Source organism: Lytechinus pictus, unplaced genomic scaffold (assembly GCF_037042905.1).
Source record: "Lytechinus pictus isolate F3 Inbred unplaced genomic scaffold, Lp3.0 scaffold_20, whole genome shotgun sequence".
NCBI lineage: Eukaryota > Metazoa > Echinodermata > Echinoidea > Temnopleuroida > Toxopneustidae > Lytechinus > Lytechinus pictus.
The window spans coordinates 15,407,921-15,421,511 of NW_026974141.1; the positions used below are offsets into that span (position 1 = coordinate 15,407,921).

At 36.4% G+C, this 13,591-nt stretch overlaps 1 protein-coding gene across 1 annotated transcript in view; it reads right to left on the reverse strand.

Annotated features, from left to right (window-relative positions):
• LOC129282962 (kielin/chordin-like protein) overlaps positions 1-13,208 on the reverse strand; it is a 70,061-nt gene extending 56,853 nt beyond the window's left edge. Inside the window, exons 1-4 of the mRNA XM_064114760.1 lie at positions 13,174-13,208; positions 10,121-10,709; positions 8,390-8,462; positions 3,684-3,764 (exon numbers count right to left, since the gene is read on the reverse strand). Of these exons, the coding sequence (XP_063970830.1) occupies positions 3,684-3,764; positions 8,390-8,462; positions 10,121-10,709; positions 13,174-13,208 (778 nt within the window). The remainder of the gene's footprint in view (positions 1-3,683; positions 3,765-8,389; positions 8,463-10,120; positions 10,710-13,173) is intronic.
• Between the last annotated feature and the right edge of the window lie 383 nt (positions 13,209-13,591).

The following is a 13,591-nucleotide window of genomic DNA, read 5'->3' on the forward strand; positions in this document are numbered from 1 at the left end:
TGCATAAACGTACATGTAAGTTTTGCAAAGATCTGCAAACTGTTATAGCATTTTTCAATCACGGCAGCTGAACTTAATTTACAATATTCTAAATGTTCTATTTCCTACGTCTGAATCAATATTTAATCAGGCACAACCATTTTTCCTTTAAAGCATGTCTCCCTCATTAAATACTAGAATGAAGAGAAGACTGGAAGAATAAGCGTATCTTATTTATTGACAGATTGACAATGATTATTAGTTTGACTGGTTCTCTAATCTGTGCTCACACGCTGTGAGTCAAATTATGTGTAAATATTTATTCTTCAATTGTAAAAAATCAATAATCTCCATGCAAACATTGAAATTGGTTTATTATTACAGTCTGGTGATTTCAAGCTTGTAAAGTAAATTCACTACCTCAAACGGTTAAAACATATGACTCATCTCTCAATATGAATTTGCTTTGATTCAATGTGCACAGATCATAAGCTTTAGTTGTAGGCCTATTTTATCCAATATGGATTTCGAGTAATTGGGCAAGCAAAAGTTTAATTAAGTTATCAAGATTTATAATCAGAGTCTCACATTAAGTGATGATGCCATGGGTTAGTAGAATTATACCATGTGGATAATCATCATGATCAACACTGATATCTGACAAGTAATCCATGGTTATAATAGATTATCCTTCATTAGGGCATAGGCCTGTACGTGGCCTAAATGAAGTAAACAGTCATATAACATAAACCTTTTGAGGTTGATGAATGCATATGCTCGTAAAACGCATAGAGGAGTTTCATTTTATGATATTAATTTGAGTTGATATGAATTGAATGCTCATTCATTCTTAAGGCCACAGATTTGGACAGTGCAGCCCACCAACAAAATAATTTGTGTTGAGTCAGCCTCCCCCGCCCCTTCTCCTTCTGTTTCTACACCCTCCCTCCCTCTTCCTCCCCCCTCCCTCCTTTCCATCAGTCCCTCCTTACCTCTCTCCTTTTCTCTCTAGCTTTCTAGCTCCCTCCATCCCTATCCACTTTCCTTATATTCTCTTCCAAGGCATCTTTGCCTCTCGCTCTCTTTTCCTTCCTCCCTCCCCCTCCTTCCCTTTCCTTATTTCTCCTATCCATTCTCGACACTCCTTTTCTCTCTCTCTCTCTCCTGTTACCCACCCCCTCCCTCGCTGCCCTCTATCCCTTTTCCTCTCTCCTGTTACCCACCCCCTCCCTCGCTGCCCTCTATCCCTTTTCCTACCTCTCCAATCTTTCCCCTCCCTCCATCTCTTCCCTCACCCTCCTCCCCAGGATCCCTCTCCATTCCTCCCCTCCATCCTTACCCCCCCTTTCTACCCTCTATCCCTTTTCCTACCTCTCCAATCTTTCCCCTCCCTCTCTCCTCACCCATCTCCCACTCCCCCAGATCCCTCTTCATTCCTCCCCTCCATCCTTACCCCCCCCCCCTTTCTACCCTCTATCCCTTTTCCTACCTCTGCAATCTTTCCCCTCCCTCTCTCTCCTCCCTCTCCCTGATCCCTCAGTTCCTCCCATATACCTTACCCCCCCCCCCCTTCCTACCCTCTATCCCTTTTCCTACCTCTCCAATCTTTCCCCTCCCTCCATCTCTTCCCTCACCCTCCTCCCCCGGATCCCTCTTCATTCCTCCCACCCATCCTTGCCTCCCCCTCTGCCCTCTATCCCTTTCCCTAAACCTCTCAAAAGGTGGTTTCAAACCGTTTCGATCATAAGAATTCTCGTTAAATTACGAGAACTTTTTTAGGCTAAAAAATACCCATTAATTATTCCTGCATTCACACACCGCCCTGAAACATACCCTTCGGGATAAGTTCCTGAAGTTACGAGCATGCGCAGTATGGTCTGATAAGCAAGCGAGGCGCGAGATTCAAAATCGCTAGCTCAGCAGCCACCCACGGCGCCCGCGCCAAACTACACACTGGGCTAAAAGTTCATGTAAATTGCTTTCACATTGCCAAAATACCTGCGACCTCGGAAAAATCCCTGCGAAAGTTCTCGTAATTTTGACAAGTATTTAGTGGGTATTTTCTTTCGGGGAGATTACACGTAATTTGCTTTCACATTGCCAAATTACCTGGTATTTTCTGATCGGGGTAAATTTCCCAATCAGAAAATACCTGGAACTGACGAACTTCGAGGCGGTCTGAAACCACCTAAATCCTTCCCCTCCCTCTACTCTCCCTCTGTTTCTATCCCCTCTACATCTCCTTCTTACCTTAGGGTCTGTTTGTATACTGGTTATTAACAGGTTAATATCAAGTAATAAAAACACCAAATTAGCTCCCAAGAAAAACATGGAAAAGTCTTCAAATGGGCAAAAGGGCCACCGCCTACAATCAATGCAATGCTCTGTGAAGAGTCAAAATGTGCACCTTTCATGGCAACATAATATTTACAGAAATAATAAAAGTAGTGCAAGTTTTCAAAAAAACATCGCTCAAGAGTACCAAAAAGTTGGGGTGAGAATGGCTCCTTTCTGTGCCATTTTAGATTTTGTGGTACCCAAAGTTTTTATAAGACTACCTCAATTAAAAGAATAAATCATTTGAAATTTGTTCCCTTTTGTACTTAAAAAGAAACAAAATAATAGAATTGGTCTGTAATAAATTTAATTGGACTTAAAGGAGAATGAAACCCTTGAAACCAGCTGAATCCATATCAAAGAGAAAAATCAAAGAAACATATTGTTGAAAGTTTGAGGAAGATTGAATGAATAGTAAGAAAGTTATAAGCATTTGAATGTCGTGATCACTAATGCCATGTAGATCCTCCCATTGGCAATGCGACCAAGATCTGTGATGTCACACACGTACAACTCCCTCATTACTTAAGTACTATTTCACTTTATATTCTCACTTTTATAGAGTCTATCACAAGGTGAGGTGTTCTCTTTATGAGAGGACAAGTACAGAGGTTTCACAACATTATATCATTGATGAATCGTTTGTCATATGATTAGAATGAGCAAAAATAGATGTTTTGGGGTATATTTTCAGTGTCCAAAAGGGGAGAGTTGTTCATCTGTGACATCATAGATCTTGGTCGCATTGCCAATGGGAGGATCTCCATAGCATTAGTGATCTCGACATTCAAATGCTCATAACTCTTCTATTGCTAGTCCTATTTTACTCAAACTTTTGTTGATCTTATTCTTTGATTTTTTTGCTTTCACAAAAGCTAACTTGCTCCAAGAGTTTCATTCTCCTTTAACATTGGCCTTTTTTAAGTTTGAGTTTTAAAGCTGTATAATATGCCCAACATGAACTTAGCACTAACAATAATTGCTGAAATGTAAATGCTATGCAGAAGTCGAGCTTTTGTGATTAATTTTAAAATTCACATTGTATAAAATAGTTGAAATATATTGATCACAACTGCCAATAAATACATACTATAAATACTATTTTAATGCATCTATAAAAATGGGTAAAACTATTCTGAAGATCACGGTGAGTACAGAGCGGATTCGTGTGCTTTGGGTGCAATTTTGCACAAATGCATCATCTGAAAGTATTTGATATCACTTGAAATTGAGTGATTGACAATAGGCCATTATGATAATCTTCAATTATCACTTTATAATGGCCTATAAAGTTATTATCATCATTATCATTGTAACAAAATATGATCAACACAACATACTATACTTTCAATATTGTCAATACTCACCAATAATCAGTGTTTCTCTGCTTTGTAATTCAGCAAGTTGAGGCTGGTCATTCAAAAAGATGTCTCCATCCCTGGCAGCAACTTTAAAAAATAATACATATAATTAGCTGAAATATTGAATGTACACTAAATTATTTGATCTTGTACAACGCCTACTTAGCTTGTTGTACGCGAGCAAATGGGAGGTTGAATGTCAAACATTCGTACCGTTGCACAAAAGACGTACCATCCAATATGTACCGTTGCACGGCTTTAGGAGGTGACGTCACAATACGATTTAATTCATTGCGCTCAGTAAAAATGAAGGTGCAATGCGCGTATAAGCCTGCTGACTAGATGCACAATGCTGCCCAAGGTCATGTGCGCTTGTGGGATTTTGATTTCCGCTTTCAGTATTTTTGCCCCTTTTTATAGATTACGTAGGGATATACTCTTGTTTTTTTCATATTTTCGCTAAATTATGAGGCGTTGTACAACACAAATAGCGAATATTCTTATTCGTGCAAAGGTGCGAGATTTCGCATTCGGTGAAAGAAAGAAACGCTCTATTCAACTCGGCTAACGCCTCGTTGAACAGAGCATCTTTCTTTCACCTCACAATGCGAAATCTCGCACCATCGCACTCATGCCTATTCGCTATTTGTATAATATTGAGCTGAATTTTTTAGCACAAATCCCATTTCTATTCATTTTTCCAATCCTATTAATACTGGTTAGTCAACTCTATTCTTATTACTTTTGTAATCTTCATTGACTCTGACTGATTTTTGTTCTTTTCATACAACTTTCTTTTTTAAGAAATGATCATTAAAGCAATGAATTTAGAGTATTTTCAGTGCAAATGTGATGTTTTGAACCATACCTGTATTTACCTATTAAGTACATGTAGTAGTACACAGTATATGTACAGGTGGGATCCATGTTACCCATATGGAATCACTTAATGTTTCTCACTGCTCACGAACTTGGAATGATCTTATAAAGATCATTTGGCATAACCGAACAAAGAATTGTCTGTTCTGCTCCAGAAAATATTTAGACAGATGGGAAAAAGTAAGAGAATTCTCCTTCCAAATTACATTTTACATTTGGTTCAGAGATTAGGGCAAGACTATGGAGAGGCAAGGAGCAATCACCCCCGACAATCCTACCCAACACACCCCCCCCCCCCTGCAATTTTCCAAGTAATGACAAAAAAGGGGGAAAAACATGTACAGTGTAAAAGAGATTGTTTGGTCATGCAACAATTATAACAAAGTATACACTTATTCATTTTTAATTGAAAAAAGGCCTATATATAAATTTAGGAAATCTCCCCCCCCCCCTTAAAAAGGCCTATGACTGTAGTAATTTTTCCACGAAGGTAAAAACCATGACAACCTTGATTTTCATTGGTTGTTGGGCCATGTTGAAATCATAGTAAATATAAATGCAAAGTTACCATAATTGTCAGTCTTCCTTGATATGCCATATATGTGCAGATACAACATGAAACTAAAAACGAAAAATATCTAATCAAAATTGAGTCTTTAATCGGGTCTGAAAATGGAGACTAGACATAGCACCTTTCGAAGTCAAGGCTCTTTCTTTGGTGGATATATCATTGTCAGCTAAACCATTGGTAGAATTACATCCTAACAGATTCAACCTGATAATCAGGCACAGATATGCCAATAAAGATTTATATTACTTCTGATTCCATTGTATTACTAGTGAAAGCAATTAGTAGCAAGGTTTTCAATCCTTGATGTGCTTTGTGTAGTAGACCCCTTGAATGTAGGTCTCAATGGACAATACAAATTACATGTCTGTTTGTTTTATTTGATTTTTCTTTTGAACTTGTTTCATATTGTATTTATGTGATTGAGGTTAAATATGGGTTATTTCTAATTGAATTCAAATCTTAATTTCAAATTCAAATTTAAAAGCAAATTAAAATTCATATTCAAATTCGAATTTGTTTAAAAATTCAAATTTGGAATTGAAATTGGAAATGAAATTGAATTTGAATGTGAATTAAATTTGACATATGTACACCACATGGTAGCCACTGAACTATTATTATAGTAAATGTGATGTCCCTATAATTATAGGCCTTTATTATTTATTGGTACTAATATGGTACACAGTTTACACATACTTTAGTTGTAGATTTTATCATTCAAATTTTAAAAAGGTCACAATAACGTATTCTATAATGCAAAATAGGTCAATACAATATTAGGGAAAAGACACAAAACACACACTGATTTATGTAAATTTAGTATTTCACCTCCTTCTCAATGACTCTTGGCCTTTAAAGGTAAATGTTAGTTTTGGTAACGATATCAAAATAAGTTCGTACAGAATCCAATGAAATGACCACCAAAGTGTCTGTTTGTATAAATAAAACGCATGTGCCAAAGGATTCTGGAAGAAATTGTGTAATTGCTGAGAAATCTGCAAATAAGCACATGATTCGGGTAGAGCGTCGGGCCCGACGCTCAAAGCAATAATTATACACAGTCCCACGTGCGCTTATCTGTGTTGGGGAAGTTCAGTCTGAACATTTTTCAGCGTAGATTTCAAGATTTCACAAAGTTCAGTTTATGTAACTGTACCAGATCTAGATCCTCGATGATATACTGACAATTAAGCCTGGTTTTACAGACTTTCTCATGAAATCAGTATTTACTGCAACTACTGGAATTTCTCTTTAACTCTTTGTGAGTTGACCCATAAACCCTGTGTTTGTTGCATTATTTAGCAGTGGGCCCTTCTATGTGGTATAACACTCTTGATAGACCCAGTAGGTCCAAACTTATTTAGAGATCTACAACTTTTATCAGAACATTTTAAAAAGAATTGTTGTTCAGCAAACTTGTAGAGTGTTTTATGGGCATTCTTCTCAGGTATAAATTTATTGGATCACCATTGTTAAAGGTCAAGTCCACCCCAGAAAATTGTTGATTTGAATCGATAGAGAAAAATCAAACAAACATAACGCTGCAAATTTCATCGAAATCGGATGTAAAATAAGAAAGTTATGACATTTTAAAGTTTCGCTTATTTTTCACAAAACAGTTAAATGCACAACTCAGTGATATGCAAATCAAAGAGTCGATGATGTCCATCACTCACTATTTCTTTTGTTTTTTATTGTTTGAATAATACAATATTTCAATTTTACAGATTTGACAAGAAGGACCAACTTAACTTAACCATAAAGTGTTAAAACAATGGTAATTCCACATGTTCAGGGAGAAATGAAGCTTTGTTTTACTTGACAAGGAGGAGAAAATTAGAATATTTCATATTTCATATAATAAAATACAAAAGAAATAGTGAGTGGGTGACGTCATCAGTTTGCCAATTTGCATACCGACCAGGATGTGCATATACCTGTTTTGTGAAATTAAGCGAAACTTTTAAAATGTCATAACTTTCTTATTTTAGATCCGATTTCGATGAAATTTTCAGTGTTTTGCTTGTTGGATTTTTCTCCTTTTTTTCAAATCAACTTTTTGTTTGGGTGGACTTGTCCTTTAAAACAAACTATTAATGATGTTCTCTAGAAGCTCTTTCTTTTTATATTTCTAACACAACTTTAGCACCTCATTTTTTGGTTCTTCTGCAGTGGCATAACTTTCAGCTGGACGGCTCATTACACAGGCTTTCTATTGATATCAAAATCATGAGAATATGGCAAAAATCTTGACAAAAAAAATACTATAGTGAAAAGAAAAGGGTGAAAATCTTGACTGGTCAAATAACAATGAAACTGACCATGGTATTGTTTGTGAGGAGGGTTTTATTGATTTTCTTCTCTTTTTTTTTAAATGAACTTCCTTGGTCTGCTGTAGGATGCATAGACTTCTGTTTACTATTATAAACAAAGAAGGTACAATAACTCTCCTATATGCTTTTCACACTGCACTTTTTGTCCTAAATTGGTGGGGCTAAGGGGGGGTCTTAGCCCCACCAATTTCCCGGGGTTAAGCTTAGCCCACTTCGTTTTCACACTATGTTTTAGCAAAGTGGGCTAGCACAGTAAATAGTACGGTACTATCTGGCCCTGCAAAAAAGCAGGGTTAGCCGGCTTATTGTGGTGCTAGCACCACAATTGCGGTGCTAAGAGATGCAGTGTGAAAACGAAACAGGGCTAAGGAAAGTGGGGCTAAGCATTAGCCAATCACAGAAGTCGAATTGCACATTAATCACGCTCTGTATGGTAAAATTGTCAATATTCATGAGCTTAGGGATAGTCCGGGGTTAGGGCATTAACCACGGTAGAGCAGATAGTATGGGGTTAAGAAAGACAGTGTGAATCGAAAAAAAGATAGTATGGGGTTAAGGATAGTCCGGGGTTAAGGATAGTGTGGGGTTAAGGAAATGCAGTGTGAAAAGCATACTAGAATTGGTTCTGAGAGAGAATGTATCTATGAAAACAAACAAATGAAATACATAAAGAGTTAAATCTGCAACCCTTGACTCTATCATTTTTTTCAAATCAACTTGATGCATGGAAAGACTTGGACTTAAGGAGAGAAATATAATGAATAATAATCAATATCTTGCGAGCACCTCCAAGTTTTATAGGCCCTATAACTTTATTCAGTCTTTTCAATCATCTTGATGTTTGGATGAACTTTGTCTTAACCAGAGTCCTTACTAACCACTATATTGCCGTCTTCGGCCTCTCTGAGAGAAAGAGAAAGAATACTAACCACTATCTTGCGAGCACGTCCAAGGTTTGTCGGTCAACGCTAAGGGGTAGAGCACCATCTCCTGCAGCCAACCCTGTAGGGAGTATAACAAGAATCAGATGGAAAAATCACAAATTACCATGGCAACAAAGATGGTTGTCATTTACCCCTGCCCTCTTAATCAGCATCTAGCAATATGGAGAAGAGATCATGCATTGGAAGTTTATCATGGGCAATAGGATGGATGTTCCCTTCTTCAATGAGCAGGCACAAGTTTACCAAATTTACATTTCCATCCTCGGGTAACAATACCTAGCTCATAATAAGGAATTTAATCAATAGGATCTAATATTAAGCACATTTGCAATGAATAATTGTGTAATATTAAACTGTGTATGCAAAATAGACAGGCTTCCATTACAAAGTGAGAGATTTCAGCTTTTACATGTTGGCCTACATGTAATTCTCGTTTTAAGATTTTTTTTTTCATTCTTCACTTTATTGGCAAATGTGCACATTAAAAGAATGACACAATATTCGCTGGACACTTCCCTTTTGAGGAAAAAGTGCAGGGCAATAAAATTCAATACAGTATGAAGAAAAAAGCATCGTAGAATATGCAGCTACAGTTTAAAGGTCAAGTCCACCCTAGAAAATTGCTGATTTGAATCGATAGAGAAATATCAAACAAACATAACGCTGCAAATTTCATCGAAATCGGATGTAAAATAAGAAAGTTATGACATTTTAAAGTCTCGCTTATTTTTCACAAAACAGTTAAATGCACAACTCAGCGATATGCAAATGAGCGAGTCGATGATGTCCATCACTCACTATTTCTTTTGTTTTTTATTGTTTGAATTTATAATACAATATTCCAATTTTTCAAGATTTGACAAAAAGGACCAACTTAAGTAAACCATAAACTGTTAAAATAATGGTAATTCCACATGTTCAGGGAGAAATAAAACTTTTTTTCACTTGACAAGGAGGAGAATATTAGAATATTTCATATAGTAAAAAACAAAAAAAAATAGTGAGTGGGTGACGTCATCAGTCTGCCAATTTGCATACCGACCAGGATGTGCATAGAACTGTTTTGTGAAATTAAGCGAAACTTTAAAATGTCATAACTTTCTTATTTTACACCCGATTTTGATGAAATTTTCAGTGTTTTGCTTGTTGGACTTTTCTCCTTTTTTTCAAATCAACTTTTTGTTGGGATGGACTTGTTCTTTAAGGGTTTGTTTGCTTCAGGTTAATAAGTAGTAAAACACAGACTTGAGCTGGAAAAAATATTTTAGTTTGTCCATAGATAGAAAAACTTCTGAAATACATCAGTTGGCTGTCAATCTTATGATAACAAATTATGCACAAATGAGGCAACTTGTCACATATCTGTGCTGTGAATGGGTCTATTCATAGTAACTTTGTCGCACATGACATTATTCTATCTGTGATGAAATGTGATAAAGAGCTACTTGCAGTATTCCAGTGAAAAAGATGTGACTCTAACTTTAAACAAGGAGCACTAGAAAACACAAACCGAGTAATAATAATAATAATAGCGGTATATTTACCCAGGGTAGCCGCTTCAGTTCCGAAAACTGTTCTCCCAGCGGGCCCTGCTATTATTACCCCGGCTTTAGCTGGGCTGCCTAGGCGCTCAAGCATTCAAGGAATTAATCCTGCCGGGTACCCATTTACCTCACCTGGGTCGAGTGCAGCACAATGTAACACTATCATACTTACATTGAACTTATTTCGTCCTAAAGGACCTTGACCAATTGTCACCGTTGCATCATCTCTGAGGTCAAAGTTCACGACACCTTCAAGCGTAACATCTACAGAGGACTTGCACTCAGTAAACAAGGTCAAATGATCTCCATCAACAATGAGAAGCGTGTGCGCAAACCGCGCCGAATCAATCAAGGGCGTCGGAAGAACAGTCTGAAGGAGACTCTCAGATTCCCGTGTTCGGTACCTGATTCGCATTTCACCGGTCCGAGAACTTGATGTCAATGTGAACAGCACCCTGCCTTCCAATGAGCTGATAGAGAATAACATTCCTGAGGTCTGTTCTAACTGCCGTGCGAGGAAGTACACACTAAATGCATGGCTCCTCATGAGTTGGTTCCGTAAGGGCGCGATCTGGTGCGGTGGGATGTTGATGAGATTTGTTTTGGGGCGTAACCGCCAGATTTTAGAATGAGGTAGGGGTCCTTGTTCTTGGGTGATTCCTTTTGTGAAGTTTCCACTCTTGAAGACTTCCAGTAAGTCAATACCTGGAAAGCAAAAAAAAATGATTCTGTTAAAGATAAAAAGTCCACCCCAATCAAAGCTGTTGATTTGAATAAAAAGAGAAAAAATCCAACGAGCATAACACTGAAAATTTCATCAAAAACGGATGTAAAATTAGAAAGTATATGACATTTTAATTTCACAAAACATAATTATGCACATTATGGTCAGTATGAAAATGAGGGGACTGATGACATCATCCACTCACTATTTCTTTTGTATTCTGTTATATATGAAATATTCAAATTTTCTCCTCATTGTCAAGTTACACAACGATTAATTCCTCCCTGAACATGTGGAAATACTTAGCATTGTTTAATACTGTATGGTTCAGTCAAGTTAGTCCTTATTGTCAAAAATGAAATATTATTCAAACAAAAAATAATTAAACAGTGAGTGAAGGACATCATCAACCGTCTCATTTGCATGTCACTGAATTGTGCTAATCACTGTTTTGTGAAAAAAACTTTAAAATGTCATAACTTTCTCATTTTACATCCGAATTTTGATGAAAAAATTTACATTATGCTACTTTGATTTTTCTTTATTCATTCCAATCAAAATTTTCTGGGGTGGACTTGACCTTTAATAATCTGTTGGCATGGGCCTATATTAACTTGGCCTACATGTACTTCTCTGATAGTCTAATAGCCTATGGACGAATCCGTCTACTCCCAATTTTATGGTGAAATCGCCATTTGATCTACACTATTTGTTCCAATAATGGTGTGTGAAAGCTCGAGATCGCTGGCCTAGACTAAAGCATGCAAAATTATCACCTTTTATTTCAACTAGTTGTATGGTGTACTATCAGAGAATACTTTCACTTCTAAAATTTTATTTCTGGTTGGTACTTTTTTCGTAAGAGAAAAGCTTTCAACTATTTTCTGAACAGTCCTACATGATAAGTAAAAAAAAAGAAGGGGGGGGGGCTACGCAAAGGATACTTTGTTTGACAGTCATAAAACATGTGGAGCAAATTGTGATGCAGTACTAGGAAAATTGTGTATGATAAATTATTCTAACAAATTAAAAAATATATGCTTATCTACAGGTGCCATAAACCAAAATCATGATCTATTGTGTTTGACCCCCCCCCCCCCCACAACTATATTGGAATACACATTTATACATGTTTTAGGATACATTTTAAAAATTATCAATCATTTTCAAAATTTTAACATCCACTTCTAAGTTTACAGGAGAAGCTACAAAATATATTATGAGTCAAACTTTCTGCAAGGACTGGCAGTGTACACAAAGCTATTTGCCATTAAAGGGGAAGTTCACCCTGACAAAAAGTTTAATGTGAAAATACCAGAAAAAAATACAATTAAGAAATGTTGGTGAATGTTTGAGGAAATCCATCAAAGTCAAGATTTGAATGTTTTTAGAATTTAACTTTTCTTTTTATTTGTGAGTTGTGACATATATTGTGAATGTAAATAAATAAAAATTGAATGTTTTCAGGACAGTCATTAAAAAAAAATCAAAATAGCTTTGATTGTACCTTCAGTGTATCAACATACAAAGTATTTCACACCTGCTCAGGAAAGAAGAAAATTTTCAGTCATGATCAACTTGGAATTAAAGGAGAATGAAACCCTTGAAACCAGCTGAATCCATATCAAAGAGAAAAATCAAAGAAACATATTGTTGAAAGTTTGAGGAAGATTAAATGAATAATAAGAAAGTTATGAGCATTTGAATATTGAGATCACTAGTGCCATGTAGATCCTCCCATCGGCAATGCGACCAAGATCCGTGATATCACACACGTACAACTCCCTCATTACTTTAGTACTTATTTCACTTATATTCTCACTTTTATAGAGTCTATCACAAGGTGAGGTGTTCTCTGTATGAGATGAAAAGTACAGAGGTTTCACAACATTATATCATTGATGAATCGTTTGTCATATGATTAGAATGAGCAAAAAGAGATGTTTTGGGGTATATTTTCAGTGTCCAAATGGGAGAGTTGTACGTGTGTGACATCACAGATCTTGGTCGCATTGCCAATGGGAGGATCTCCATAGCATTAGTGATCTCGACATTCAAATGCTCATAAGGCATAACTCTTTTATTGCTAGTCCTATTTTACTCAAAGTTTTGTTGATCTTATTCTTTGATTTTTCTGCTTTCACAAAAGCTAACTTGCTCCAAGAGTTTCATTCTCCTTTAATGTATTCTTTTATTACATGACATACAGTATGGGGCAGCTGCTCGTATATGATGTCACAAATCAAAATCTTAAATTTCAATTAATTTGCTCAATCTTCGTTGGATTTTCCTTAAACTTTCACCAATATTTTTATTGTTTTTTCTGGTATTTTTACGACAAACTTTTCGTCAGAGTGAACTTCCCCTTTAAACTGCCTGCTGTCTACTGATGACCAATAGCATGGCTTATACAGTAAGCTGCTGTATGCTTTGATAGGAAGCTCAATATTGGTCATAATTGGGCTTCACAGTGAGGAAAAATTACTCAGAAATAAACTCACAGTGGGATGTCATTATTCAACGTGACTCCTGTCATTGTAAAACCACAAAATGTTCTGCCAGTCCAAAGGAAAACAGACAAAATGCAATTGCTACCAACAAAATGCAGATTTCTCAAATTAATTTTTTTTTCTACTTTCTAATCCTTTGCTATTCATGCTCTTCAACTTTTAAGTGCATGCATCTTTTTCTTAATCTCCTTCCACTGTATTATTGTCAGCATCATTATCATCATCATCATCATCACCATCATCATCATTATCATCACCATCATCATCATCGTCATCATCATCATCATCATCTCCTTCATCATCATAATCGTTTCACATCATCATCATCATTATACCACTATATAGGCCTAGATTGTAGATTAGTTATTTCCATAGAAAATTGATTTTAAAATACCCACAATTTTGGAAA